The following is a 25,570-nucleotide window of genomic DNA, read 5'->3' as shown; positions in this document are numbered from 1 at the left end:
TCACTGCCTTAATCCAATCAGCTGTGGTCTGGCAAACAGACATAGCTCTTTATTCCACATGTCTAAAGGAAGCATTTAACTTTCCAACTCCAGAGATGGCAGGGATGGAGGAGGAGCGTGGCACTTTTTGTGCTAAGCGATTGCTGTATTAAACTGTTCATTGTCCATCAAAGTCTAACATAGTTGCAGAAAAATTTGCCTTGATCAGATAGTCCGCTTGTTGTATGCCTGAGATAGCGCTAGGATTGGATGCAGAGACCAGTCTTGAAATAGGGTTCTACTGCAGTGCAAGGGAAGTGTTGTCACTCTGAGCACTGTGTGTGTTTTGCAGGCCATCAGCAGAGCAAAATGTACATAAAATTCTGACAGTTCCCTTACCCCTAGTTTCTGCCATTGCAATCATTGAGGATATTCCCTTATAGAGCACTCACAAAGTGAGTGTGAAAGTGGGATAAGAGCCTCAGTGAAGATGTATGCAGCTAGCCTTTTGAACAAATGCAGAATTAAATGTACATTTATGATTAAAAATTGCAGATGCACCACCGACACTGCTTGGTGAACTGTTTACTGCACTGTTTATATTGATCTGCAAGTCAGTGTCACCCTGAGCAAGCTCCCATTATGTAGATAACCAGTTTGGAGCTTTGCGGGGCTTAGGTCTATAACTATACACAGTAGGAGCTTGATCTACAGCCTCTCAATCTGAATTCCACGACAACCCTGATGACCTCAGATGGCACTCTGGTTAAAAAAGGCTGGATTACAGTATCAGATCCAGTACGGGGTAAACCTGTCTTACCTGTCAATGTTGCTGGCCCCTAAACAGGGTCCAGGCTTCCCTCACCACCGTGGGCATACTCCCAGAGGGGCCTCCAGGCTCTGGGTTCCATAGGGATGGACCATGGCCCAGGACTTGTATAGCATGCTGCAGCAAACCACACGTGTTGTACTAAGTGGCAAGCTCTGTGCCTGAAACAACATTACAACCCATCTCCACACTGTGGGTTCTGGGTTGGGCTTCCAAGTTTTTATGGAAGCTGCACCAATACACTGCTTCGATTGTTGAATTAGAAGACAGTCAAGAGTTGATAATAGAGTTTATTGGAGAATACAAAGTAAAATAATAAACTAGTGAAGCAAACAATTTCTCTTTACAGAAGAAGAGGTCCATGAGCTTAGGACATTTGCAAAAAATCAAGCTCTCACAGAGTGGGATAGGGTTATAGGGGTGCACTCAGGAGGGGAGTCTAGCAAAGCTTTTTTTTTTCCAGGGTCCAATAGTTTGGGTCTATGAATATGCAGGGTATTGTAACACTGACCCTAGTTACAGTGCATACAGCCTGCATTTCCAATATAGGTGAACAGTGGTCCTTACGAATGCACCAAGTGTTGATAGTAATGAGGTTAGCAAGCACCAGATGGCATCTGTGAACCTAATAAAACATACTCAATATTCAGTAACTAAAAGGTCAATTAGAAGACCTTTCTCATTATCAATCAGTCTATTAGACAGTACAGGTAGCTAATGGTGACAGTTTAAGCATCACTGCTTGTGCGAAAAAGAGTATCTACAACAAGTTTTTAAGGAAGCTGTACCAATACACTTGCTTCGATTGTTGAATTAGAAGACAGTGAAGAGTTGATAGAAGAGTTCATTGGAGAATGTAAAGTAAAATAATAAACTAGATATATGGTTATTTGAATACACCCTCCATGAGCACAACACTTGTATATACATTCTGCTTTTCTTTACAGTGGGGAGGTCGTTGAATAGTTGTATGGTATAATGATGCATGTGGCCACTGGCCTTGGTGTCCTTTGACTTGATTCCTTTTGGGTCCTCTCCTTTTGGGTCCTGCCCTCCCCGCCCCCCCCCCCCTTTGCCCTCTCTCCCTCCCCCCTCCCTCTTTAGAGCATCCCCCCTCCCATCTCCTCCTTCCCCCCTAACATGCACACTAAGTACCAGTGGGAAAATAAATTACGAGATGAACTGCTGTGACCCGAACGCATTCACTGGACCCTACTGCAGACAATACCTAAGAGGGGGGGATGATACAAATCTGATCCAAGCTGGAGTAATGTATGAAATGTCATTCTGCGTTACCTGGGTAAAACTGTGATTTAACTGCCTCTAGTTGTACTGTTTGGAACATATAATCTGTGATGTCAATACACTGTTTACATGTATGAAGTATTAATAACCATTCATTCTATTAAAAAAATAAAAATAAACTAGTGAAGCAAACGATTTCCCTGTACAGAAGAAAAGGTCCATGTACTTAGGATACTAGCAAAAATACAATCAGCCTGCTCATACACAGTTCAAATCTCGGCTGGTCCCTGCTGAACTGGCCGAGATTTGAACCATCTATGGCCAGCTTACCCCAAGAGTGCCATTGTGAATGAGGCCTTAAATCTCGATCATCATTGGTTCAAATAAAGCTTTATGAAACCTAGAATGACCATAATAATAATTAATCAGATGATGTAATCATCTAAACAGTTATAGCAAGAGCACCACCACCAGATAAAGCATCAGAAAATTATGCTAAATATGCAAAACGAGCCAATCCACATGTAGGTGCACTGTGATGTCTGCATCGGAAATCACTTCAGATTACAGCATACCCCAAAGCTGAAGCCTTTTTTGAGAAATGGATTAAAATGCAACAGCCAGTCTTACCAGAACTTTCCACTGCTGCTTTGTTAAAAATAAAGTGTGATGGATATCACAGCAGAACAGTAATAACACATCAGAAACAGTACATTTTGAACACTGCTACGCACTTTGTCGACATCATGCTATTAATGCCATTATTTTTTAGATCCGCAGATTACGGATACAAATATGGTTTACAATTTTTTCTTTTAAGACCTAACCCTAAATTTTCACAAATGGTTAAATCTCAGAACCTGTCACAATGGTACTGTAAGGTTCTGGCTTTTTTTTATACAATGTTAGATATTAGATTAAGGGTTAGGATTAAGTGAAAGATATCTTTACTCTCTGGACTTCTTGGAGATTATCTTCCAAAACGTAAAATTAGATTTCCTATTAGGGCCTGCCTCCAAAAAGGTTTTAAAATTTGGCAGCCATGGCTAAGCAACGTGGGGGATCCCCAGCAGGCAGACTATTGTCCCAGGTTGACTCTTAATTTGTTGCTGTAACATTCCATTCTACTTGTCTTGGTTTCTGAAGGAAATAGAGGGGATACTTGGCAAGGTACCCGACTGTATAAACGTGGAGGTCTGGAATGAATTTTGGCCAGGTGTCCTCCCTGTGTTAAGATCAGATGGTGAATAGTGTAGATGTAACTGGTGCTCATTGCAGCTCTTTTTAACAGCTTGGAACTTCAACAAACTAACTTGGGCATAATATAAAACTTAAAGGCTAGGAGATGCTCTTTTTCCAAGCTGTATTCACTAAATGTATTGTAGCACTGACCATAGCTATCAGTGCATACAGCCTGCATTTCCATTATAGGTGAACAGTGGTCCTTACGAATGCACCAAGTGTTGATAGTAATGAGGTTAGCAAGCACCAGATGGCATCTGTGAACCTAATAAAACATACTCAATATTCAGTAACTAAAAGGTCAATTAGAAGACCTTTCTCATTATCAATCAGTCTATTAGACAGTACAGGTAGCTAATGGTGACAGTTTAAGCATCACTGCTTGTGCGAAAAAGAGTATCTACAACAAGTTTTTAAGGAAGCTGTACCAATACACTTGCTTCGATTGTTGAATTAGAAGACAGTGAAGAGTTGATAGAAGAGTTCATTGGAGAATGTAAAGTAAAATAATAAACTAGATATATGGTTATTTGAATACACCCTCCATGAGCACAACACTTGTATATACATTCTGCTTTTCTTTACAGTGGGGAGGTCGTTGAATAGTTGTATGGTATAATGATGCATGTGGCCACTGGCCTTGGTGTCCTTTGACTTGATTCCTTTTGGGTCCTCTCCTTTTGGGTCCTGCCCTCCCCGCCCCCCCCCCCTTTGCCCTCTCTCCCTCCCCCCTCCCTCTTTAGAGCATCCCCCCTCCCATCTCCTCCTTCCCCCCTAACATGCACACTAAGTACCAGTGGGAAAATAAATTACGAGATGAACTGCTGTGACCCGAACGCATTCACTGGACCCTACTGCAGACAATACCTAAGAGGGGGGGATGATACAAATCTGATCCAAGCTGGAGTAATGTATGAAATGTCATTCTGCGTTACCTGGGTAAAACTGTGATTTAACTGCCTCTAGTTGTACTGTTTGGAACATATAATCTGTGATGTCAATACACTGTTTACATGTATGAAGTATTAATAACCTAATAAACATTCATTCTATTAAAAAAATAAAAATAAACTAGTGAAGCAAACGATTTCCCTGTACAGAAGAAAAGGTCCATGTACTTAGGATACTAGCAAAAATACAATCAGCCTGCTCATACACAGTTCAAATCTCGGCTGGTCCCTGCTGAACTGGCCGAGATTTGAACCATCTATGGCCAGCTTACCCCAAGAGTGCCATTGTGAATGAGGCCTTAAATCTCGATCATCATTGGTTCAAATAAAGCTTTATGAAACCTAGAATGACCATAATAATAATTAATCAGATGATGTAATCATCTAAACAGTTATAGCAAGAGCACCACCACCAGATAAAGCATCAGAAAATTATGCTAAATATGCAAAACGAGCCAATCCACATGTAGGTGCACTGTGATGTCTGCATCGGAAATCACTTCAGATTACAGCATACCCCAAAGCTGAAGCCTTTTTTGAGAAATGGATTAAAATGCAACAGCCAGTCTTACCAGAACTTTCCACTGCTGCTTTGTTAAAAATAAAGTGTGATGGATATCACAGCAGAACAGTAATAACACATCAGAAACAGTACATTTTGAACACTGCTACGCACTTTGTCGACATCATGCTATTAATGCCATTATTTTTTAGATCCGCAGATTACGGATACAAATATGGTTTACAATTTTTTCTTTTAAGACCTAACCCTAAATTTTCACAAATGGTTAAATCTCAGAACCTGTCACAATGGTACTGTAAGGTTCTGGCTTTTTTTTATACAATGTTAGATATTAGATTAAGGGTTAGGATTAAGTGAAAGATATCTTTACTCTCTGGACTTCTTGGAGATTATCTTCCAAAACGTAAAATTAGATTTCCTATTAGGGCCTGCCTCCAAAAAGGTTTTAAAATTTGGCAGCCATGGCTAAGCAACGTGGGGGATCCCCAGCAGGCAGACTGTTGTCCCAGGTTGACTCTTAATTTGTTGCTGTAACATTCCATTCTACTTGTCTTGGTTTCTGAAGGAAATAGAGGGGATACTTGGCAAGGTACCCGACTGTATAAACGTGGAGGTCTGGAATGAATTTTGGCCAGGTGTCCTCCCTGTGTTAAGATCAGATGGTGAATAGTGTAGATGTAACTGGTGCTTATTGCAGCTCTTTTTAACAGCTTGGAACTTCAACAAACTAACTTGGGCATAATATAAAACTTAAAGGCTAGGAGATGCTCTTTTTCCAAGCTGTATTCACTAAATGTATTGTAGCACTGACCATAGCTATCAGTGCATACAGCCTGCATTTCCATTATAGGTGAACAGTGGTCCTTACGAATGCACCAACAAGTGTTGAGGTTAGCAAGCACCACACAGCGTCTCAATATTCAGTAACTAAAAAGGTCAATTGGAAGAGCTTCCTCATTATCATCAGTCTATTAAACAGTACAGGTAGATAATGGTGACAGTTTAATCATCACTGCTTGTGTGAAGAGTATCCACAACTGGCAAAGCAGATGAAAAAAGCCCGGCCTACAATATGAACACAATGGAAGCAGAGGCGTTGTAAATTCCAGGCATCAAAAACGTACCTCTTCCTTTTAGCGCTGCCGGTGTCAGACGTGGCGGAGGAAATCATGCTGTCTCCGTCCTCTATATCGAGGTCTCTACGAGCTAGCTCTTTCTTTTTCGTCTGAAATAAAGAACAAATCTCCAGAGTCAGCCTCGCTCTGCCAAACGTTCCCAGAATACATGAATATTAAACAGCTGCATAGATCAGTTTCACTCGGAAAAAGCTACAACTGGTATCAGGGTATAAATATTAAAAGCCTCCAGAATCTGTGATACAGCAGCTTCGACACATTTACATTTCATCATGCACAACATTTGTTATTAAACACATTACTGTGTGTATTCTGCAATCTCACTACTGCAGCAAAAAGACCTTAAGAGCTCTGAGCTGTAAAGGCCAGGGTGCCTTTTACAATAACTGCACCATTCTGAAAAAAAAAAAAAAATCATGGAAAAGCTGAACAATGCGGTGTTTAATTAAATATGTACAAACAAGACACACAAACAATGTTCAATAAACCCAGATTCCAAAAGAAAAGGTAAAGGTTTTAGTATTTTCCAGACCAGGAAAAAAAAGAGGACTGAGTGGATGCTAGTAAAAGATGCCTATATTACTCCGGAATTAAGACTTCATGTGTTCCAAAGCCAAAACAAAGGACTCAATTAACAAATGAATGAAGGCTGGTTGGATTTATAGTAAACTTATTTTTACCGAAGCTTTATAAGTTGTGACAGCACAGTGGCACCGTACACTTGAAACATGAGCATGATCAATGTTGAACGTGAAAATGTGTAGCATTGCATTTAACAATCACCAAAGATGAGAAGGATCCTATTTTGTAGATGTGAAAGGAGGGGGATGTGCAGAGTGAAATAACACAATCAATAAAAAGTAACAGTATTTGGAAGCTGTCAAAAGGAAAAACGGGAACAGTTGGTGAAGGGTTTAGGCTGGGTTCACACTGGTGCCATGTAGGAAGCCTGAGAATCCATTGCCGCTTCCCACATGGCACCTGCATTGCACAGTGGTTCACACTAAGATCTGTGAATCACTGGGGGTGTCCATGTAAAGTTAATGACACCCCCAGATCAGTTCGAAAATCGCAGTGCGAAATGTTAAATGGTGCAGGAATCGGATTGCACAGGTGTGAAAATTTTCGGTGCGAGTGCGATGCTGATTTCAGCTAGCTTGTATGGCTCAAATCACATCTCACAGACATCACATGGGATCTGCACAGCAATGCGGTGTGAATCACATACAATGTCTGTCATCGGACTAGAGTGAACCAAAACATAGGGATGTGATCCTGTTTGGGTTAGAGCCCTTTCACACTGAGCCACGGGCAGCGTTAGCAGCACTATTCGGCCGCTAGCAGAGCACTTTTAACCCCCACTAGCATCCGAGGAAAGGGTTAAATGCGCCTGTGTATAGCCTCTGCCAAAGCACTTTGGCAGCGGTGCCCATTCATTTCAATGGGCAGGGGTGGTTACAGACCAGTGTATACACCACTTCTCCACCACCCCAAAGATGCTGCATGCAGGATTTGTTTTACGTCCTGCCAGGGCAGCGCCCCAGTGTTAAAGCACTAGGGGCTTTCACATTGGGGTGGCAGGGAAGGCGTTTTTTGAGGCACTTTACAGGCACTGTTTTTAGCCCTTAACGCCTGAAAAACACCTCAGAGTTGTGTGGGTCTGGGTCCCAAAAGAGAAAATCTAACTGAGTTTGAAGGCAGAGAATTCCCGAAAGACAATACAGCCTGACCAGAGAGAAAAGGGTGTTCCCTTGTTAGGGTTTCCTGCCATCAGGCCCTATATATGCATAATATCACCCATCATTTCTACCCAGGCCAATGAAGGAGTCTTCAGCTTCCAGTGAAGGGGAGTTCGTAGTTTAAGCTGCAATGTCTTTCAAACAAAGCCTGGAAGCATATACAGCAAGCAAAATCAAAATTGTCTCTGAGCGCTAAACACAGGTTGCTATACGCCTGAAGGATCTTTTGCCAAAAGATCGATTTTTCTCAGTTTCAGTGCAGATGAGAGCCAGATTTAAATGAACTATGAAGTGAGATAAAACACATCTGCAAAACATATACAACCCCAATTTTAAAAAACTTGGAACACTATAAAATCTACATAAAAACAATATGCAATGATTTGCAAATCATATAAACCCATATTTTATTCACAATAGAAAATCAAACGCATATCAAAATGTGTAAACTGAAGAAAAATGTGCCATTTAAAAAAAAAAAATAAGGTAATGTTTAAATTGATGGCAGCAACACATCTCAAAAAAAGTTGAGACAAGGCAACAAAAAGCTGGACAAGTGGTACTAACAAGGAAAAGCTGGAAAAACATTTTGCAATTAATTAGGTAATTGGCAACAGGTCAGTAACATGATTGGGTATAAGAAAAAGCATCTTAGGCTGGGTTCACACCGCTGCGGCAGCGAGAACCGGATGTGATTTGCGCCGCACTGCAGTGCAAATCACATCCGATCTCTGTGCGATGCGAGTTCAGCCATACAGATAGTATGGCTGAATTCGCATCGCACCCGCTCCAAACTCGCACAGGACCCTTTTTTTGGTCCGCAGCAGAATCGGATCGCATGGGTGTTCACACCATGCGATCCGATTCCTGTCCGAGTTTGCAGATTGCACTGCGATATGCGAACTGATCTGGGGGTGTCATTAACATTTCACTGACACTCCCAGCAGTCCACATAGGGCAGTGTGAACTGCCGGCGGGAGGATTGCGATGCGGGAACCCGCCGCGGATTCGCGGCGTTCCCGCATCGCTTCAGTGTGAACCCAGCCTTAGAGTCAAAGCATCTCAGGAGTAAAGCTGTGACGCGGTTCACCAATCTGTGAAAAGCTGCATCTAAAAATTGTCGAACAATTTCAAAATAAATGTTCCTCAACTTAAAATTGCAAAGACATTTGTCATTTTCTAATTTTGTTTAAAAAATGTATAAACTATATATTCAACCTTAAAATTGCAAAGACTATATCGTCATCTACAGTAGGTATCATCATCAAAAGATTCTGAGAATCTGGAAAAAAGCGCAAGGGACAAGACTGAAACGCAATATTGGATGCCCTCAGACAGCACTGAATAAGTAACAGGCATGATTCTGTGATTAACATCACTGCACGGGCTCAAGAATAATCCCAAATATCACTGTCTGTGAACAGAGTTTGCCATGCCATCCATAAATGCAAGCAGAAGCTCTATCGCCCCAAGAAGAAGCAATATCTGAGCAGGATTCAGAAAACATAGCCCGCTTCTATGGGCCAAAGCTCATTCAAAACTGTTCTATAGTCAGATGAATTAAAATCTTACATTATTTTTGGCAACCATGGGTCTTGGACTAAGGAGGAGGAATTTTACCAACTGAAAACATTTGGTTGGCACATCTTGGAATGAAAAATACTGCAAAGAAGACCCAGGACTGTTAAAGCAGAGCTCCATCCAAAACCGACCGGGGGGGAAGCGAGAACCTGGTTTTGACAGGTACCCGCTCCCACTTCTGGCTCAGTTTGCCATGCCGAAAGTGCAGCCCCCTTCCTTTCCCCGCAGCCGATCCATTCACAACACGATTTGCGCATGCGCAGAGAGAAACCCAATTCTTCACTGTCGGTTTCCCTTTTGTGCGACTGTGCAAGACTGAAGGTAAGGTTGGTGTTCAGCTTTACATATGCCTGAGTGAATTTGGACACAATGACGTGAACACATTTGATAAAGCTCTTTTGTGAGCCGGACCCTTTATTCAGTAAGGCCGATTCAAAGCAAACATCATTGTAAGCCCCATTACAGCAGACTCTAAAGCCGAGTACACACGGGCGGACTGTATGGCCTACTTAGTCCGTCATACAATCCGACGGACAGTCCGTCATACTTTCGAATGAACGGACTTGACCACACACGGATGCACAAACAGTCCGTCGAAAGCGTGCGCGATGACGTGTACAGCACGTACGACGGGACTAGAAATAGGAAGTCCAATACACAGCATGCAACCTTTCGCCGTGTAAATCCTTTCTGAGCATGCGCCATTCTTAGCCCGTCGAACTAGCCTACTGACGAGCCGATTGTCCGCTGAAACCAAAGTATGACGGACAGAATTTCGAAAAATCCGAAATACTTAGTACGCCAGACTGCACGCTGAAAAAGTCCGCTGAAGCCCACACACGAGCGGACTGTCCGCTGAAACACTGTTCAGCGGACTAAGTTGGACAGACAATCCGCCCGTGTGTACGCGCCCTTACTGTAGAGCAGGGGTAGGCAACCTTGGAGAGATGGCGATCTAATTGAACAACACTGATGAAGTCAAAGTTCACCAAGCACAGTGTCCTGTTAAGCTGAGTCACACCAGAATGCTGTGTCAAAAAGGCATGTCCCATGTGTGTTTCCTGCACCGTGTTCAAAAGGCACTGCCTTTGTGATCTACTGTGGGTGATGATACATTTTTAACCCAAAATGTAGATCGCAAACGCAGTGTGTTTGTGTAGTACATGAGAGTGCAGGGTTCAGGAGTGCATTATGCTCAGAATGCAGGGTTCAGAAGTGCTTTATGCGCAGAATGCAGGGTTCAGGAGTGCGTTATGCATTGGTTTTGTCCGTCCAAACTTGGTTTCAGCGGACAGTCCGCTCGTGTGTAGGCAAGTTGGACGGACCAAGTATGGCGCATGCTCAGAAAGGGTTTACACGGCCGAAGGTTGCATTGCAGTGTATAGGACGTCGTTTTTCTAGTCCCGTCGTACGTGCTGTACACGTCATCACGCACGCTTTCAGCAGACTGTCTGCTCATCGTGTGTGGTCAAGTCCGTTCATGCAAATTTTGAACGGACTGTCTGTCGGATTGTCTGCCGAACTTAGTTGGGCAGACAACCCGCCCGTGTGTGCGCGGCCTAACTTTTCTAACAGCATGTAGTAGTAGATTTACATTATTTCAATGCTTTCAAATTTCAATTGACAAATTCTCAAATTCTAACACATGAAGCCCCCAAAATAAATCAGGTTTATTAAAAGGTATTTAAAAGCATGTAAGGTTGTTCAAGCTGATCAAGGTGTAAAAGCACTCGAAATTCTAGAATGATAAAATCACTGGTCCAAATCATTTGGTGGGGGGGGGGATTATGGTGCAGGGTTGTTTTTCAGGGGGTGGGCTTGGCCCCTTAGTTCCAGTGAAGGGACTTCTTAAAACTTCATAATGCGAAGACATTTTGGACAATTTCATACTCCCAACTTTGTGGGAACAGTTTAGGGATGGCCCCTTCTTGTTCCAACACGACTGTGCACCAGTGCACAAACAAGGTCCATAAAGACATGGATGAGCGAGTTTGGCGTGGAGGAACTTGACTGGCCTGAACAGAGTGCTGACCTTAACCCAACAGAACACATTTGAGATGAATTAGTTTGGAGACTGCGAGCCAGGCCTTCTCTTCCAACATCAGTGCCTGACCCCACAAATGCACTTTTGGAAGAATGGATATACATTCCCATAGACACACTCCTAAACCTTGTGGACAGCCTTCCCAGAAAAGTTGAAAAAAAACACAAGTCCATCTAGTTCAACACAAAAACACAACAACCACCATACAATCCCATATAGACAATCCTATACCCACGGTTGGTCCAGAAAGGTGAAAAACCACAGCAGAGCATGATCCAATTTGCTACGGCAGGGGAAAAAATTCCTTCCTGATCCCAGAGAGGCAATCGGATATTCCCTGGATCAACTTTACCTATAAATATTAGTATTCAGTTATATTAGGTACATTTAGAAAATAATCCAGGTCCTTTTTAAAGCAATCTACCGAGCTGGCAAGAACCACCTTTGGAGGGAGTCTATTCCACATTTTCACACCTCTTACTGTGAAGAAACCTTTCCCTATTTGGAGATTAAATCTTTTTTTTCCTCTAAACATAAAGAGTGCCCCCTTGCCCTCTGTGATGACCTTAAAGTGAATAACGCAACACCAAGTTCACTATATGGACCCCTTATGTATTTGTACATGTTGATCATATACCCCCTTAATCTCCTCTTCTCAAGAGTGAATAAATTCAGTTCATCTAATCTTTCCTCATAGCTGAACTCCTCCATGCCTCTCATCAGTTTGTTTGCGCTTCTCTGCACTTTCTCCAGTTTCCCGATATCCTTTTTGAGAACTGGTGCCCAAAACTGAATTGCATAGTCTAGATGAGGTCTTGCTAAGGATTTGAACAGGGGCAAAATTATATCTCTCTCTGGAGTCCATACCTCTCTTCATACAAGAAAGGACTTTGCTTGCTTTAGAAACCGCAGCTTGGCATTGCATGCTATTATTAAGCCAATGATCTGCTAATACCCCCAAGATCGTTCTCCACTATGGATGCCCCAGCTGTACCCCCCAGTATGTATGATGCATGCATATTCTAAGCCCCCAAGTGCATAACGTTGCCCAATGAAACAGTGAATTATGGTTGGCTTGTAAATTGGAGACATCCTGTAAGGAGGTTATTCCACTGCATAGTTTGGTGTCATCTGCAAACACTGAAATGGTACTTTTAATCCCTTTATAAAGATATTAAAAAGTAAGTGTCCCAACACTGAACCTTGGGGTACATCACTGATAACCTTTAGACCATTCAGAGTATGAATCCTTAACCACTAGACTATGAATTCTGTCTTTTAGCCAGTTTTCTATCCATTTACAAACTGATCTTTCCAAGCCCGTAGACTTTACCTTACACATTAGCTGTGTGTGGGGGAACTGTGTCAAACGCTTTTGCAAAATCAAAGTATACCACGTCCACAGCCACCCCTCTGTTTGAGGTTTTACTTACCTCTTCATAAAAAAAAAAAAATCAGGTTTGACAACTTTTGACTTTCACGAAACCATGCTGTCTGTTGCTTAAAATATTTTTTCCAGCAAGAACGCATCTATGTGGTGTAAGGGATCTTCCCGGGGTAGGGTGTGTTTGGACACAGTTCACAGCAGACTTGGAATTTATAAAGCAGATCTTGGCGTTTATTCGTGGTACAAACAGTCCAGCAAACAAAATATACAGCAACACCGTGCTTTCTAAGTACAACAAAAATAAAAGTCCTAGCCCGGCTGGGCGCTTACTAACAGGTTCTGCTCACCTATCTGACACTTACAAACACAGCGTCTTTCGCCTGGATGTCGCAGGGTGAGTTTTAGCTCCAGCAGTGGCTGTGCTTGCAGCTTCCTTCAACACACAGATTGTTCATTCCCTGGCTGAGAGCGATCACCTGCAGACCCTGCAGTGCCTTTAGCTTCCCAGGCTAATTAGGATCCAAGCTCACCTGATCCCAAACCCAGAACTGGATCGGGGGGGGGGGTGTGTGGAATGACAGGTCCCTCTACCAAACCTACCTGCCATTCCATATAAACCCAGGCCCGGCAAAATTAAATAACAACTCAGCAGCATATCGCTGCTGAGAAACTGATCCATCCTGGATTTACCATCTCACACTGTGTAGCAACCTAGGTGAGATGTACACCCCCTCGATCACTTCTCCAGTGACATGTCTACATATCCCCCCCCTCTTTTTCAGACCGGAGGGCTGAGCCTTTTGTCCCCACAGACAACTTACCCTTGACAATGCGTCAGCATTTGCCTGTAATTTCCCTGGCCTGTGTTCCACAGTGAAATTAAAGTTTTGTAGGGAGAGAAACCATCTAGTCACTCTTGCATTTCTCTCCTTGTTTAACTTCATCCATGTTAGGGGGGCATGGTCTGTCACCAACTTGAATTTCCTGCCTAGCAAGTAATACTTTAAAGATTCTAGGGCCCACTTCACTGCCAAACATTCTCGCTCCACAATGGCATAATTTTTCTCGGCCGGGGTTAGTTTTCTACTCAAGTACGTCACCGGATGCTCCTCACCATTCACTACTTGTGAGAGTACTGCACCTAAGCCTGTGCTAGAGGCATCTGTCTGGACCAGAAATTCTCGCCTGAAATCGGGGGTGACTAACACAGGTGGTTGGCACAAGGCAGACTTAAGGCTTTGGAAAGCCTCCTCGGCCTCTGGGGTCCACGTGACCATTGCTGTCTTTCCGCCCTTTGTCAAGTCAGTTAGCGGAGCAGCAACTGAGGCAAAGTTCGGCACAAATCTACGGTAATAACCCGTAATACCCAGGAAAGCTCTAACCTGTTTCCTTGTCAGGGGTCTAGGCCAATTCTGTATTGCCTCAATTTTATTTAGCTGTGGCCTAACCAATCCTCTTCCAACAATGTAGCCCAGATATTTGGCCTCTTCTAGGGCTAGAGCACACTTCTCGGCATTTATGGTCAACCCCGCATCACTTATGGCATCCAACACGGCCTGTACCTTACAGAGGTGACTTTCCCAATCAGGGCTAAAAATGACCACATCATCGAGGTAGGCGGCTGAGTAATCACGATGTGGTCGCAGAATCAAGTCCATCAACCTCTGGAAAGTTGCAGGCACTCCATGTAACCCGAACGGCATCACTACATACTGGAATAGCCCATCAGGGGTGGAGAAAGCAGTTTTCTCTTTAGCCTCGTCAGAAAGTGGAATCTGCCAATAGCCCTTTGTGAGATCGAGGGTGGTTATGTACCTGGCGTTACCCAACTTCTCAATCAACTCATCTACCCTGGGCATAGGATACGCATCGAACTTGGAGATCTCATTCAACTTTCTGAAATCGTTACAGAACCTCCAAGTTCCATTGGGCTTTGGGATTAGCACAATTGGGCTGGACCATTCACTCTGTGACACCTCAATTACCCCCAGATCAAGCATACGTTTTACCTCGGCAGATACGGCTTCCCTACGTGCCTCGGGTATCCTATAGGGCTTAAGGTTTACTCTGCTTCTAGGCTCAGTTTCAATGTGATGATGGATGAGGTGTGTACGCCCTGGGAGGTCAGAGAACTTGTTTTTGTTTTTCTGTAAAAATTCCTGAGCCTCCTGTTTCTGTGATACTGATAGAGTATCACCTACCTTGACTGGAGGGATTGGTTGTGACAAATTATTAACAGTATTTGTCGCCCCCAAGGATTCCCTGTCTTTCCAGGGCTTGATCAAGTTTATGTGATAAACTTGGAAAGGCTTCCTTCTACCTGGTTGGTGCACCTTGTAGTTCACCTCACTGATCTTTTCAACAATTTCATAAGGACCTTGCCACTTCGCCAAGAATTTACTCTCAACAGTGGGGACTAGTATAAGGACCCTATCGCCTGGGTTGAATGTCCTGATTCTTGCGGACCGGTTGTAAATTCTACTTTGGGCCTCTTGAGCTCTCTGGAGGTGTTCCCTTACCAGGGGCATTACAGTGGCTATACGGTCCTGCATTTGTGCTACATGCTCAATAACACTCTTGTATGGGGTGGACTCATTCTCCCATGTCTCTTTTGCAATGTCTAGTAGACCCCTAGGGTGATGACCATAGACCAACTCGAATGGTGAGAACCCTGTGGACGCTTGGGGCACCTCCCTAATAGCAAACATGAGGTAGGGTAATAAATGATCCCAGTCACGACCATCTTTTGCCACCACTTTCTTCAACATATGTTTCAAAGTTTTATTAAATCTCTCCACCAATCCGTCCGTCTGGGGGTGGTACACAGAGGTACGGATGTGTGAGATTTTAAATAGTCTGCATAATTCCTTCATTACTTTCGACATAAATGGCGTACCTTGGTCAGTTAGGATTTCTTTGGGGATCCCAGTCCTAGAGAACATATAAAACAACTCACGTGCAATTGTTTTAGATGCAGTGTTTCTTAAGGGTACAGCCTCAGGATAGCGGGTCGCATAATCCAGGACTACCAAAATATACTGGTGTCCTCTAGCTGACTTTACAATGGGACCCACTAAATCCATGGCAATACGCTCAAAAGGCACCTCTATAATAGGGAGCGAAACCAAAGGACTGCGAAAATGTGACACTGGGGCACTAACCTGACATGTGGGGCACGACTCACAGTATTTTTTAATGTCATCATATATGGCCGGCCAAAAAAACCTCTGGAGAACCCTCTCTCGCGTTTTGTCAGTCCCCAAGTGTCCCCCAAGAACATGGTTATGTGCCATGTCAAGCACCTGACGCCGGTACGGCTTAGGTACCAGAAGCTGTTCCACAATCTCATCCTTAACCTTATTAACCCTATAGAAAAGATCATTAGTCACCGAAAAATGTGGAAATCTTTTTTCAGCATCTGGTTCCTGAGGTACCCCATTCATTACAGCAACCTGCTCTCTCGCATTTTTGAGAGTGGGGTCCTGTAATTGTGCAGCCCCAAAATTATCTCTAGACACCTCTAAGTCTAGTATATTTTGCTCAGTGGGAGGAGCCTCCTCCTCCCCAGCCAGGACCTGTAAAGGAAAACAATCATTTTCATCCTGCATACTTTTATCATTCACAGTGGACAAGGCAACCCCCTTAGAGGTATCCTCACTCCTTTTGGGGATTTTTCTTTTTTCCCAGAGAGCCCAGAATAATGGAAAATCGCGCCCCAATATTACATTATGCATGAGGTTTTTAACCACACCCACTTCATATTGTACGGTGCCTTGTTCAGTCCCGACTTTAGCCAGCACTATAGGGTACATTTTTGTATCACCATGTATGCACACAACACTCATATGCTTTTTAGACTCTAAGTCCCCAGTCACCAGGCTAGCATGCACCAAGGTTACAAGGCTTCCTGAGTCCATTAACGCTTTAACAGGAAAGTCATTGATTGTAATATTGCAGATTTGCGGTTCAGTCTCTAGTCCAGGAACTGCAGCACAAGATGGTTCCGCAAATAGCGACTGACGCCGGCTAGCGTCACATTCCATGGGTTCAGAGGTAAGAGGGCAATGGGCCGACACGTGTCCCGCCTCATGGCATCTCCAACACTGGATAGGGCCTGGTCTCTTTGGCAAGGAGTCCTTTTCAGAGCCCCTTAGCCACCCGGGACCATCACCAGTCTTTTGTCCCTGAGACACCACTTGAGCCCTTTTCCCCCCATCAGCACCCCTCCACACTCCCCCAATAGATGGAAGTCTCTTACCAGCTGACGGCACAGATCTGGCGCTCCGGGGAGGTGAAGATGCTGCAGGAACATCACGGAGGTAGTCCTCAGTCGCCTGGAACCTCTCCACAAGGTTGACAAGTTCGTTTGCGTTCTTAGGATCACCTTGTCCCACCCAGCGTTGCAGGTCAGTAGGAAGCGCTCGGAGGTAGCGATCCATCACGACCTTCTCTAGGATTTGTGCAGGAGTAGAAGTGTCTGGCTCCAACCACTTTCTTGCCAAATGGATTAGGTCATACATCTGGGACCTCGCTGATTTGTCCAGACTGTAGCTCCAGTTGCGTACCCTCCGGGCACGGACTGCAGTAGTAACTCCTAGTCGGGCAAGTATCTCCTCTTTTAGCCGAGTATAGTCCTTAACCTCTTGCTCACTGAGGTCATAGTAGGCCTTTTGGGGTTCACCTGTTAAATAGGGCGCAATTACCTCTGCCCACTCAGTGGCTGGTAACTTCTCTCGCTCAGCCACGCGCTCAAATACTGTTAGAAAGGCCTCAACATCGTCCTCAGCAGTCATCTTTTGCAGCGCTTTCTGCACAGTCCTTCTCCCAAAAAAAATCTCTGGAGCGGCTCCCATCACTATGGGTGGATTAGTAACCACAGGCGCCTCACGATTTACTATCAGGTGCTCGATAAGTTGTTGTTGGCTTTGGCGCAAAGCTTGCAACTCTTCCTTATGCATCTGCTGTTGTGCCGCCATAGACTGTTCATGTCGTTGCTGTTGTTGCAAACTCACTTGCATAAACTGCTTCAGCATCTCCTCCATGTTGCTGGACTGTTCCTGGAGTGTCATTGCAGCTTTCACCCAAGACATAAGCAGCTGTAGCCAAGTCTGTCCACACCGTTGCCCCTAGCAACCGACTTTGCCCGCATTCTCCACCAATTGTAAGGGATCTTCCCGGGGTAGGGTGTGTTTGGACACAGTTCACAGCAGACTTGGAATTTATAAAGCAGATCTTGGCGTTTATTCGTGGTACAAACAGTCCAGCAAACAAAATATACAGCAACACCGTGCTTTCTAAGTACAACAAAAATAAAAGTCCTAGCCCGGCTGGGCGCTTACTAACAGGTTCTGCTCACCTATCTGACACTTACAAACACAGCGTCTTTCGCCTGGATGTCGCAGGGTGAGTTTTAGCTCCAGCAGTGGCTGTGCTTGCAGCTTCCTTCAACACACAGATTGTTCATTCCCTGGCTGAGAGCGATCACCTGCAGACCCTGCAGTGCCTTTAGCTTCCCAGGCTAATTAGGATCCAAGCTCACCTGATCCCAAACCCAGAACTGGATCGGGGGATGTGGAATGACAGGTCCCTCTACCAAACCTACCTGCCATTCCATATAAACCCAGGCCCGGCAAAATTAAATAACAACTCAGCAGCATATCGCTGCTGAGAAACTGATCCATCCTGGATTTACCATCTCACACTGTGTAGCAACCTAGGTGAGATGTACACCCCCTCGATCACTTCTCCAGTGACATGTCTACAGTGGTCTTTTATTAAACTCTCCAATATCTTCTCCAATATCGACTATAGAAGTTAAACTAACAGGACTATAGTTACTCGATAAAGACTTTGATCCATTTTTAAATATACGCAATTGACGATTAACTAAAAATTGACAAAAAGGAGTCCCGACCAAGCATTGAGTGCATACTATACTGTACATGGACATACTTTTCAGTAAGCCAACATTTCTGTATAAACAATCCTTTTTTGATTGGCCTTATATAATATTCAAATTTTCTGAGATACTGAATTTTGGGTTTTCACTAGCTGTAAGCTATAATCATCAAAATTAAAAGAAAGAAATGCTTGAAAAACATCACTGTCCGTAATGCAGCTTTCTGAAATATATGAGTTTCACTTTGAATTGAATTACTGAAAAAAATTCACTTTTTGATAATATTCAAATTTTAGGAGATGCACCTATATATACGTATTTGGGTCTTGAAGTGGTTAAGAAGATTCGTATCAGAATAAGCACAGAGGATACTGCTGGTTTTTCAATACAAAAGGGCTGCTCTTCAGGGAAAACAAACACGTTCAACAATGCTTAGTTCCTTTTGGTTGAACATCTGTCATCAGAAAAATTGTAAACTGCCAAACTGAACACCTGCCCAGGATAACCCTTTTTACCAGTCACATGCTTCACATTGGTACTGAAGAAGCACCACAGTATGATGGTATACCCAGAGGGGTGGGACCGGTGTCCCTCAATGGACTCCCGGAAAAAAACTGAAAAAAAACCTCTACAATTTTCTTTCGCGCCCCTAGAATGACATAGAAAGTGTTATACCTTCGGGACACAGAGGTGATGGCTACAAAAAACGCCACATTGTGGGTGAGAGTGGAGAAAGGAATGTCTCTGATGGGTTCAAACAGATCAGATGGGCTTCCAGCAGGATAGTTTAATGCTGCAGAGATAGACAAATCATCTGAAACTCCAAGATGTTGATCAGAAAACAAGATTCCTCAGACAACCAATTTCCCTCACCAATAGGACTCCTCCCCAGCTTGACAGGCTAATGAGTGCTTGGGAGCACAAACAACTTATCAGAATGCTTCCAATCTTCATAGAGATATTTTTAAATGTGTATGGGGAAAAAAAGCCTTTGCAGGAGTTTTAAATGACATTAGACTGAAAACATCACTGGTAGAAAGCAACAGGCTTACCAATCACCACAGAGAGAAGAGTTTTAACCACTTAAAGACCAGGTCTCTTTTTCAGACTCAGTGTTTACAAGTTAAAAACATGTTTTTTTTGCTAGAAAATTACTTGGAACCCCCAAATATTATAAAAAAAAAATCTAACACCCTAGAGAATAAAATGGCGATCATTGCAATACCTTTTGTCACACCGTATTTACGCTGCAATCTTACAAGCGCAAATTTTTTGAATAAAAAAAAATAAGATAACAGTAAAGTTAGCCCAATTGTGACCGCTCGTGGGATGGCATCAAACTCTTACCCTTAAAAATCTCCATTGGCGAAGGTTAAAAAAATTCTACAGGTTGCAAGTTTTGAGTTACAGAGGAGGTCTAGGGCTAGAATTATTGCTCTCTCTCTCTAACGATTGCGGCAATATTTCACATGTGTGGTTTGACCACCGTTTTCATATGCGGCCCCTACTCACATATGCGTTCGCTTCTGCGCGCAAGCTCGTAGGGACGGGGCGCTTAAAAAAATAAATAAGAATAATTTCTTATTTATTTTTACTTGATTTTATTTATTTTTTTACTTAAAAATAAATAAATAAAATTGGGTCACTTTCATTCCTATTACAAGGAATGTAAACATCCCTTGTAATCGGAAAAAGCATGACAAGTCCTCTTAAATATGAGATCTGGGTCAAAAAGTCCTCAGATCTCATATTTGGACTTAAATGCAAAAAAAAAAAAAAATAATAATAAAAAAAAAATGTTGTCATTTGAAAAAATTGCAACAGAAAAATGGGCCTTTAAGACGTATGGGTGTAAGTGACGTTTTGACGTCGCTTCCGCAGTGCTATAGTATGGAGACGGGTGGGGGTCATCTTCCCCCCACTCGTCTTCATACCCAGCCACGGATAGGTCCCGATAACCTCCGCCGCTGCCGACAGCTCCAGTATGCGGCGGAGGGCTCGGGAGACCAGCGGGCAGCCCCTCTCCCGCCTCTGATAACGGTGATCTCGTGGCAAATCCACCGCAGAGACCACCATTATCGTAAACAGGAATGCCAGTTCAAAAGATGGTTACCTCGGTTGTGGCAGCAGCTGCTGTCGTTACCGAGATATCCATCTTTAAACTGCCAACGTATATGTATAGGAGCCGGTTGGCAAGTGGTTAAAAGCGGATATTAAAGGATAAGTCCACTTTTAGTAACATGGTAAATGCCATGCCCATATTTAGGGTGTAACATGTTACTAACTTCATTTATAAACCCATTCCACTCCCCCCCCCCTTCACACACAAAACAAAACACTAAATTTAGACTTTAATTAACCTCTCCCCTGGAACACACCGTTAATATCCACCTCCTCAAACTCCTTTTGTCTTCTCACTCATTCTATCTAACAAATCAACTCTACTCACCCCTTACAAATGTTTGATGAATCCCCATTTGAGTGATAGTATTCTTCCATGATAGAGTATATATATATATATATATATATATATATATATATATATATATATATATATATATATATATATACACACACACATACACACACACACACACACACACACACACACACATATATATAGATATCTATTTCCCCCTCCTTAGACAATTACCCCATCAATGGAACCTCTTGCAAACTCCAGAACTTTGGAATAAATCCTTTGGCTGCATTCAATAAATGGGGAACAGGAAGTGATTTCCTATACTGTCCTATTGATTTCACTGCACCATGAAACAAGCATATTCATGGTTCTCTGGCTATTATAGCACCAGAGATTTCAACTTAATTATCCTGGTTCAAAACTCTTGCATTTTAAACACATCCCCACCAAATGTGAAACTTTTGTTAAGCCCTCTCCAGCATAATGGTGACTTTCCTGCCTGGTATTTATGTGCTTTAACAGGTGCAATATACCATCTTGTTAAACAAATGTATCTCTACGGTGTGCATGAATTTAGGATTTGAGCCAGCTTCAACACCTTTTTTCTTTGTTGCTCATTCAAGGCCATCCTAATTTTTCCCTCCAGTTTTCCAATATATGGCTCCGCCTTAGCCGTTTTAATCTTATGTATATGTGAGATACAGGGTGTCGCCCGACCAATAAATTCTCTTTATCTCGTATAGGTTGAGGCAATGATGCTATACAGGTATCCACTCATCTAAAGGAGCAACATCCTATTTGTGCCTTAATTCTTGTCTAGTGTTCACCCCTTCATAATATCCTTCAAAGAATAAAGAAGTGCTGGAAAAAATAGCTCTGTCTTCTACACAGCAAAGCTGATGAAGACCTGTATCCTCCTAGGACACAAAACAAAGGCAAGCTGGTGGTAGGAGGGATTATAACCTGGGCTGGCTTTCAGTTTTGTTTGCCAGTCTCCAATCAGTGATCAAGAAAAAGAGTGACTCCAATACCTACAGATACCAGCTCCATTTGCAGTACAACCTATATAAGAGCTTACCAGACAGAAAGTCCAGAGAATGCTATGTCCCTTAGGCCAAACATTTCATGGCTTCCCACCTGCTTCATCAACACTCTCCATTTGGAAAGACAGACCCCCCTACAATTAAAATTACCCAGCCTGGACAGTAAGCCCTGGTTCACCCTGCATCTATTTGTCATGCAACTTGAGAGTTCAAAGTCACATGACAAGTCGTGCCCCATTAACGGCAATGGAACCGGTCTAATTTGTGCGACTCAAATCGCTCCGACTTAGAAAAAGGTTCCTGCCCTATTTTTGGGGCGACTTCAACGTGACTTGCATTGACTTCTGTTAATGGAGTCGTATGCATTCTGCAATGAAGTCGTGCAGGGATGTTGGATATGAAGCCGCGGCAGTGTGAACAAGGGCTGAAACTTAGTGACCCATAAAAGTCACTTAAGACCTTTTCGCAGAAACTATACAAGTGAAATAAACTATACATTACTGAAATAAAGTCCAGTAGACTAATCTGAGGACGACAATGCCATTAACATCTTAGAATACAGTAAAACAAACAAGTAGATTTACCTGCATAAGCTGCTGCAATTTAAACACCCTCTTGTATATTGCAGAATTTGGAACATTATACCGCTTAGCATTCTCAAACATCATATTTAAATCTGTTTCCAAGTGGTCCAGACTCTCGTATTCCTGGTTCTTTAGCTTATTTCTGAATTAAAGTGAAGGAAACACAATTTTATTAAAACGTTGCTGTGGAAAACTGATTTGTGTACAATTTTTTAACAGAGATGTCAAAACATTTTATCACTGTATTGGAAGGGTCAAAGACAAGACTTCAACCAAAGATTTCAATTTGTTACAGGTTTTAATCCTGCATTAATTCACTCTATGCATTAAGATAAAAAAAACTTCTGTGTTTTAGCAGCCCCCCAGCAACCCCCTAGCTACCTTCCTGTGCCCCTGCTCTCTCCTGCAATGTCCAGGGACCCCTCAGCCATCCAGGACACTCCTCCCGATTGGCTGAGACAGAGCAGCGGCGCCATTGGTTCCTGTGGCTGTCAAAATCAGTCAGTCAATCAGGGGAGAGAGGCGGCAGGGCCAGGTCGGGACTCGGTGTCTGAATTGATACACAGAGTTCTGACTCGGCTTAGGTGCCCCCTGTAGCATGCAGCTGGCTGAAGGGCACACAAAAGGAGGGAGGGGCTAGGAGCAGCAAAGAGGGACCAGAGAAGAGGAGGATCCAGGCTGCTCTGTGCAAAACCCACTGCATAACATAGGTAAGTATAACATGTTTGTTATAAAAAAAATAAAAAATAAAAAAATTAAAATAAAAAGAGCCTTTACAATCACTTTAACTGTATTCCTACTGTCTCTGTACCCAAATCAGAGATTTATCCTCATTTCCAAAATTTAATAGATGTCAGACACAACAAAAACTCACAGGAAATCTCCCAAAGGGGACACGGGCCGCAATAATAAATTCTACTAGTGTGTGGAAGGGTTAAAACTACAAAATAATTTTTTACGTCTGTGTCTCCCTTCTTCGTCCGCTCCATGTGACTAGTAACACAACAGGAAGTTCAGCAAAATCTTATCACAGACACTGAACACATTTAAGGATAATGGTTATACTTTGGTTTGCACAAAGTCCATCAGATGTGAATAAACATATGAGAAATGCATTTTCAGGAAATGCAACAGGGAAAAACATGATGCGTTGTGTGAAGAAACTAAACGCAGACTGATGGGATAAGCACCAGACATAAAAGCCTTGTGTTTACTGCAAGCCGCTCGTATGGAGCTGGCGTGCATTCCAAACTGCCGTAAATGATGCCCAAGACCCACCAGGAAATGACATCAACGATGCAGGACAGGCAGCATCAATGCATTTTGCAAAAACTGCATCATCAAGAGCTTCTTGATGATGCAGTTTTTGCAAAATGCATTGAGGCTGCACATCGGCCATCATTGACGTCACTTCCATTCGGGTCTCAGGCATAATTTCTGGTCGTTAGAACGTATGCCGGCTCCATACAAGTGGTTTGCAAAAAAAAAAAAAACACAAGGCTGTTTATGTTGGTGCTAATGTCAGCACCATTAAAAGTAAGTGAATATTTGTTTTACACCCATTTTTAATAAAAAAAATACTACACTATTACAATCAATTATGCTTTTTTGAGAGAAAGATTTGGAAAGCCTGGTGTCAGTGAACCTTATGTAGTATCACATGTGGATCATCTGAATTATGATTTGAGGAGCGACATCGGTTACCATCCCAAATTATTTGAGGCATGTTAAATATTTATTGTTGGGGACTGTGCATTTTATACACACTGTGGTGGAGCACTAATTAAAAGAAGATTTAGGCTGGGTTCACACTGCTGCGGTGACGAGATCGGATGGGATTCGTACCGCACTGCAGTGCAAATCACATCCGATCTCTGTGTGATGCGAGTTCAGCCATACAGATAGTATGGCTGAATTCGCAATGCATCCGGCCCAAACTCGCACAGGACCCTTTTTTTTGTCCGCAGCAGAATCGGATCGCATGGGTGTTCACACCATGCGATCCGATTCCTGTCAGAGTTTGCAGATCGCACTGCGATATGCAAACTGATCTGGAGGTGTCATTAACTTTTCACTGACACTCCCAGCAGTTCGCATAGGGCAGTGTGAACTGCCGCCGGGAGGCATGCGATGCGGGAACCCGCAGCGGATTCGCAGCATTCCTGCATCGCAGTAGTGTGAACCCAGCCTTAAACACGGTGGCTGGAAAATCTTGAAAAGGAGATATATATATATATATATATATATATATATATATATATATATATATATATATATATATTTATATTTATATTTTCCCCCTATTTTTGCACACATATGAATTAATTGAGATACTATTTATGGGTTTATGTTTGATGATGTCATATATAGGCCCATCCATTTAAAGGGGCAGCTGCACATACAGTGGGGAAAATAATTATTTAATCCCCTGCAGATTTTGTAAGTTTGCCCACTTACAAAGAATTGAAGGGTCAATAATTGTTATCATAGGTGTATTCTAAATGATAGAAACTGAATTTCAACCAAATTCCAGAAAAAACACATGATACAAATGTTATAAAATTGTGTTACAGTTCAGTGAGTAAAATAAGTATTTGATCCCCTAACCAAAAATAATTCTGGCTCCCACAGACTGGCTACAGTATGTGTTCATGTGGTACACAGATTAGTTCTGTCAAGGTGCTCCTAACGCCAACTCTTTATCTGTATAAGAGACACCTGTCCACAGAATCTCTTTGTTCCATTCAAACCCACTACCATGGGCAAGACCAAAGAGCTGTCAAAAGACATCAGGGTCAAGATTGTAGATCTGCACAAGGCTGGAATGGGCTACAAGGCCATTAGCAAGAAGCTTGGTGAGAAGGAGACAACTGTTGGAGCGATTATTTGCAAATGGAAGAGATACAAAATAACCATCAATCACCCTCGGTCTGGAGCTCAATGCAAGATTTTGCTCATGGGGTAAGG

At 42.9% G+C, this 25,570-nt stretch overlaps 1 protein-coding gene across 13 annotated transcripts in view; it reads right to left on the bottom strand.

Moving 5' to 3' along the window:
• The window catches only part of PBRM1 (polybromo 1), a 156,545-nt gene that overhangs the window by 78,150 nt on the left and 52,825 nt on the right, over positions 1-25,570 (bottom strand). For all 13 annotated transcript variants that reach the window (XM_077452205.1, XM_077452210.1, XM_077452209.1 and 10 more), the window contains exons 12-13: positions 22,604-22,745; positions 5,893-5,993 (exon numbers count right to left, since the gene is read on the bottom strand). In XM_077452205.1, the coding sequence (XP_077308331.1) occupies positions 5,893-5,993; positions 22,604-22,745 (243 nt within the window). The remainder of the gene's footprint in view (positions 1-5,892; positions 5,994-22,603; positions 22,746-25,570) is intronic.

Source organism: Lithobates pipiens, unplaced genomic scaffold (assembly GCF_037356315.1).
Source record: "Lithobates pipiens isolate NorthernLeopardFrog02 unplaced genomic scaffold, aLitPip1_a1.2 Scaffold_23, whole genome shotgun sequence".
NCBI classification, from domain to species: domain Eukaryota; kingdom Metazoa; phylum Chordata; class Amphibia; order Anura; family Ranidae; genus Lithobates; species Lithobates pipiens.
The sequence above is the reverse complement of the archived record's forward strand: the minus strand, read 5'-3'. Positions and strand labels throughout refer to the sequence as shown.